The sequence below is a fragment of the Nanorana parkeri genome, unplaced genomic scaffold (assembly GCF_000935625.1).
Source record: "Nanorana parkeri isolate BGI_ZX_2015 unplaced genomic scaffold, ASM93562v1 scaffold359, whole genome shotgun sequence".
NCBI lineage: Eukaryota > Metazoa > Chordata > Amphibia > Anura > Dicroglossidae > Nanorana > Nanorana parkeri.
The window spans coordinates 583,111-588,934 of record NW_017306627.1 but is presented as its reverse complement, the minus strand read 5'-3'; the positions used below and the strand labels follow the sequence as shown (position 1 = coordinate 588,934).

General features: G+C 41.2%; 1 protein-coding gene across 1 annotated transcript in view; it reads right to left on the bottom strand.

The window, feature by feature from the left end:
* Positions 1 to 5,824, bottom strand: part of ZNF830 (zinc finger protein 830) — a 32,303-nt gene that overhangs the window by 24,215 nt on the left and 2,264 nt on the right. The window contains exons 2-3 of the mRNA XM_018558800.1: positions 5,348 to 5,447; positions 1,345 to 1,468 (exon numbers count right to left, since the gene is read on the bottom strand). Of these exons, the coding sequence (XP_018414302.1) occupies positions 1,345 to 1,468; positions 5,348 to 5,447 (224 nt within the window). The remainder of the gene's footprint in view (positions 1 to 1,344; positions 1,469 to 5,347; positions 5,448 to 5,824) is intronic.

The following is a 5,824-nucleotide window of genomic DNA, read 5'->3' as shown; positions in this document are numbered from 1 at the left end:
GCAGATCTCTGCTTCATCAGCTTCTCTGGGGGTCCCTAGGTGACATTAGGGGTCTTCGAGACCCCTGATGTCTCCATAAAGAGGACCTGTCATGTAAATTGGCTATCCCATAAAAAAAGTAATACAAAAATTAAAGAAGCATAAAAAAATATAAAGCATAAAAAAATGTTAAAAAGAAAAAAAAAATTTAATGTATTTTTGTCCCCGCCCCCACATACACACACAGATATGCGATTAAGGCCGGGTTCACACCTGGGCGTTTTACAGCGCTGATCGAAGCGCTGTAAAACGCCCAGAAAGTGAAATTCCATTATTTCCTTACACCCAAAGAAGTACAGGAGCTTTGGGGCGTATTTCCGCGCGTATCCATCAGGATACAGCCGGATAGCCCTCGTAAACACGCGTTTGATGCGTCTTTCGTGGATCGCAAATCGGGGTAAAAAGGCGCGGCCCGAAACGCGTGTCATACGCATCATTATATAGTAAAAAAAAAAAAAATAACACCCCCCCAGTGGTGATTATATACCTCCAAAAGAAAGCTCTATCTGTCCCCAAAACATTTTAACATAAATTGCAAGGCTATAGTCCGGTCATGCTGACTGGTGAAATTTTTGACTGACTGGTGAGACACCATCAAATTTTTCAAGCCCTGCTTATGGTAATACCATTGCTTAAAAAATAAAAACCCCGGAAAAAAAACAACCAACAATGACTACGTTATTTATAAAACACAGCAATGCGATTTACGAATGTGCTTTGGACCCTGCCTGCTTTGGGATTACAAAGCCGTCGGACTGCTATTCTTCTGAATGGAAGATTAGCATTAAAATCCAATCCAGGAGTTCTTTCATATACCTAAAGGAAAAGAACTGCATAGAACACCCCAGGTTACAAGTTTTGGTCTGCATTTTATAAATGGGTCATAAAATACAGGCTGTAGTGTTGAGTTACACTGCGGTATATAGCAGAGCGATATCCGCTCTCAGTTATAAATGTCCCCCTTAGTATGATAAAAAAACAAATGCAGTAAAAGGTACAAAAATAAAACCATTGTGTAAACAGGAGCATTAAACAGTAAACAAAAATAGGAAACAAAACATACTGAGTAATCCTTACCATATGAACACACAAAACAGTAAAACATGTCACTGTTACATAAATCCAAACTAGATTAAAACATGCATATAACCTACTACTAAACTATATAAAGGATCGTTCATAATCTGTTATATAATCAAATCAGAGTATCCAGCAGCCCATAGACTATAGAAGGTATAATCTGACTGCCTCTAGCCTGATGGGAAGGTGTATGGTATAGTGTCTTTTATGAGTTCCAAACCTTACCTCTTACTCTCTTTACATCCTCACCCCCTGCAACTGGCCCTTTTCTTTTAGTTGCTTGTGAGGTCGGTGCAGACACAGAAGGACTACTGGTGTTTTCTTTTGTGCCTTTCAGTCCTGCAACTTTCTGAAAATAAAGAAATATTGAAAAACTAATTATTTTCCATTAAAGATAAAAGCAAAGCAATTTCTTAATTTTAGCACACAAAATAAATTCTGAAGGCTAGAAAATAGCCTAAAACCCCCAAACAATGATATTTATATATTGTATATTATTATCAAACCAATATATTTAGGATAAAATACACTTAAAATGAATTTGAGTGCAAACAAACAGATTAGAATACCCAATTTTGTGGCAAAATATAAAAGATGGGGTTGCGTCGGGTAAAAAGATACCAGACATGTCAAGCGTTAAAATTGCATGCTTTCCTTGAAATGGCAAAAAACTGCAATACCCAAAATTGCCCATAGACGATGTTTAAAAGCCTTAACTGCTCATTATTTTAGTGTTAACAGTGATTGATGGCCCTAGAATTATTGCTCTCCCTCCAAATAGATACCAAATATGTGAAGTGTTAAAATGGCAAAAACTACAATACCTAAAATTTCCCATAGGCAACACTTTAAGGCCCCGTTCACACTGAGCGATTTATCGCGCGGTAATTCCCGCGATATCGCGGCTATTTACCGCGCGATATCGCTCTCCAATGCATGGCAATGGGGCAAAGGGTCCTGCTGTCGTGGGTCGTGCTTCGCTACAGCAGGACCCTTTTTGGAGCGGATTTTGCCGCGATCCAATGCTTTTTAATGCAAGCATTTGCGCGATATCGCGTGACAAATCGCGCGATATCGCGCAAAATGCAATTCGCCAAGTGTGAATGGGGCCTAAAAGCTTTTCACCATTCATCAGTTTAGTGTTAAACAGTGATTGATGGCCCTAGACTTCTTGCTCTCACTCCAACGTTCGCGCGGTGGTTTGCTACATGTACGAAATACATGTCACTTGCAGTTTTAGTGATCAGAGGAGAGATCAGCTGCTGGAGGTGTGCCAATCTCCCTCTGATCGAGGAGCAGAGACCCGCTGTGCCAGGCCCACGCCAGGGGATAGCAGAGCCCAGGATAGCTGACAGTTGTGGCAGAACGGGGGTTCACAAACTCTCTAGCTGCATACAGGTGATAAGGCAGTGCCCGAACACTTGTATGTGGCAGCGAGGCCCCGGCTGCAAAAAACGACAAGGCAGCCGTGATCTTGGTATAACCACTTCATTTATACACGTATGGCAGTCCTGAAGTGGTTAAAAGCTGAACACTAGGCAGATTTATACACAAATAATGCAGCTCTGTATTCATAGATACATCATTAAATGTTTTGTTTTGTTTTTTAAATGCCAGGTCAAGTTCAGGTACAGTGCTTGCATCAGCCTCTTGCAATCCTCTTTGCAGTACAACTCTTTCACTGGGAAAGGGAAAAGCAGCACAAGGAGCCAAACCGTTGTGCTGCAGTGCTTATGTGCGAACAAGGAGCAACCGGATAGAGTGCAGACTGGTAGAGAGTTAAGTTCATCAGTGTGCTACTTCTTTCACTGTCCAGACACAGGCTGGGAAGGGACAAAAACGTTAAAGCTGAACTCCAAGTATGGAGTTCAGCCCAATATAAGTATGTATAGTGCTGACAGCAATCTTCTGAGTACTGGTACTGAGCTGTACTGGGTCGCTTCCCCGTTTGTAAAACGAAGGGGGTCACTCCGTCACCACGGCAGCCATTCAGAAAATGCCTAATACTTTTATCAATGAATACAAGGCGCCCTCCGATTGGACAAAAGGCAGATCATGATATCACCTCCCCTGTATTCATTGATACAAATACTAGGTGTTGCTGTCCCGAGCAAATGACCCCCTGTGTTTTCAAAGCAGAGGGGAAGCTGTTCAGCACAGTGCCATTACAGGAATCGGGAGATCGCTGTCAGCACTGTAGTGGCTACGGCTACTACAGTGCAATACAAGATCCATGTGGGCTACTCAGGTAGAACATATACGTACATACATTGGGCCAAGCTGGACAACATAAGCATACATAATAAGTTATACCAGGAGTTCAGCTTTAAGTGTACCTTAACTACAGAAAGGACAAATTCGGTCTCCTGCCCTGCCAGACAGTGCTGTACTTTATGACAGAGCTGTGTGAATTTCAAAACTAGATGGACAGAAATACAAACCAGGTACAACAGTACATATATAACAGCCTGGATTAAAGCTTTAAAAGAGACAACTGGCCTGATAAAATACAGAGTCTCAGGTTGCAAATGTGCAAATCAATATGAAATAACAGTACTAATAATACATGACTGTTTACATTCATCCAAACTACAGAATTCTGTTACTGATAGTGTTATGCTGTCTCTTAACCACAAAGTATTGTTAGCATGAATTTAGGCAGTCTCCCAAAGTCATCCTCTTTAATGCGGACTCCAACAAAAAAAATGATCTGCTATCTGATGTCTCAAAATGCAAATTGCGGCTAAGCAGTACTCGGGAAAATCTACCTTTTAGTTTGAATTCCTCTTGAAAAATAGCAGTGCACCTTCTCTGCCAAGGCTTGTTCACTAAGCCTCATGATTCAGAACTGTCCTCTGTTCTCTCCAAACTTCCTTTATTATCTCATAGAGCCCTCTTCGTTCCTTTCTTGGACTACAGAATAATTAGCCTTTATATTGAGGAGATCTGAGAGTGGGACTGGTTGAGTAGTTTAGCAAAAGACAGTGAGCAGGGCTGATACCACTTAGTCCACAAATATGCTATGTGTTTTCAGCCCACAACGGGGATTGGAAGCCGGTAATTTTCTGTACCTGCTGTACCTTAAAGGGATAAAACGAGGCAAATGTGCATGTATTGCAGTGATGTGTTACATATTGTTTTTATAATTATGTTGCCTTGATATACACTTTTCAGCAGCCGACTTCTTTTGAATGAGCTGTCAGCACTCCTGAGCACATGAAAAAACACACCTGCACAAATTCTTGCAATGCAGCTCACCACAACGCACATTCACAGCTGTGAGCTTTGGTGCACTACACTGCATATGTGTTTTTAGTTACTGTTCATGTATGTTGATGGGACTTTCCAAAATTAAAGGCAGCAACACATAGGTGTGAAAGGGTCCTAAATAATTTTCCAGTAAACTCTGGCACTAGTGATTCTAAAACTGCAGCTCAACCAGTCAAATGAAATGTTGCTTTATGGGAACCATTCAATTTGAGTGTAAAATCAGGACATCCCTGCTGTATACATGCAGGAGGTAGCATATGGGGATTTCAACTAAAAGCTCCTCTATAATCGTCTAAACAAGTACCAAATTCAGTTACTAAGTGATGCACAAGCCTCAGGTAAACAAAAAACTTCCTTCACCCTGCCCGATAGACAAATCCTCTTTCATTTGTGTCTTACATGCTCCCCTCTTTCATTTGTGTCTCACATGCTCCCACTCTTCTACATGAGAGTGGCAACTCTGCTCTGAATTGAGGAGCAGTGCAGCATTGTTGCCCCACCACCATGGGAAGCTGTTTGGAATGCACTTCACAGAGCTCAGCAGGCATTTGTGTTTGCAGGGGGGATAAGGCAAAACTGTAAGTGCAGATACAACTGTAATTGAATGCACATTTTTTTTAAATGGTAGGCAATACTTTTGAGAAGGGGTCATAATCAGCTGAAGGTTTTTCATCTTGAAAATCCCTTTTATATTGTTATCCACATCTGCATATAGTTTTACAAAACACTAATAACATGCCTGATTCATAAGCAACAAAACTATGTCAATATCCAACAGTTGCACATCTTCAGAATCTTTCCATTAGCAACAGCCATTACTTTAACCACAACCCAGTGACTGGGCACTATAGTTGCTATTTTCTTGTCTAGTACATCAAAACTATATTTTCTACATTGTTTCAGTTTCCAACAATGTCCACAGCATACAAAGTTTTGTTAAGAAAAATACTAGCCTCACCTCTTTATGTTGTTTTCCAAGGATGTGTGCTTGCCATAGTAGTTCACTTTTAATCGGTACATTACATACAGCACAGGACAAATGACCAAGGCTGTTATATGTTTAGGGCACATTGTTAAGGAACTTATATATGTACATTTAAACTGGAACTTCACTTTCCCCTTCAGGATTATTTTTAACCCAGCTTACCTTTTGTGCATGCCCTCAATTCACATACTCGCATACTCACCTGCTCAACAAATCCTTTTAAATTTTCTTACCTTGTGAAGCAAATTAAACTCACCTATGTTTGCCATCCAGGTTTCCGGGTGCAGGGGACACTAACCCAACAATGCAGATGGCCCCTAATCAGCCAGTCCCTGACAGTCCTCTCACACTGACATAACTCCTCTTCTGGATCCTGAGAGGACCCGATCGCTGGACAGCCAACAGGAAGTGTCCATGTCAAGTAGGCAGTGACATGGGGGGGGGGGGGGT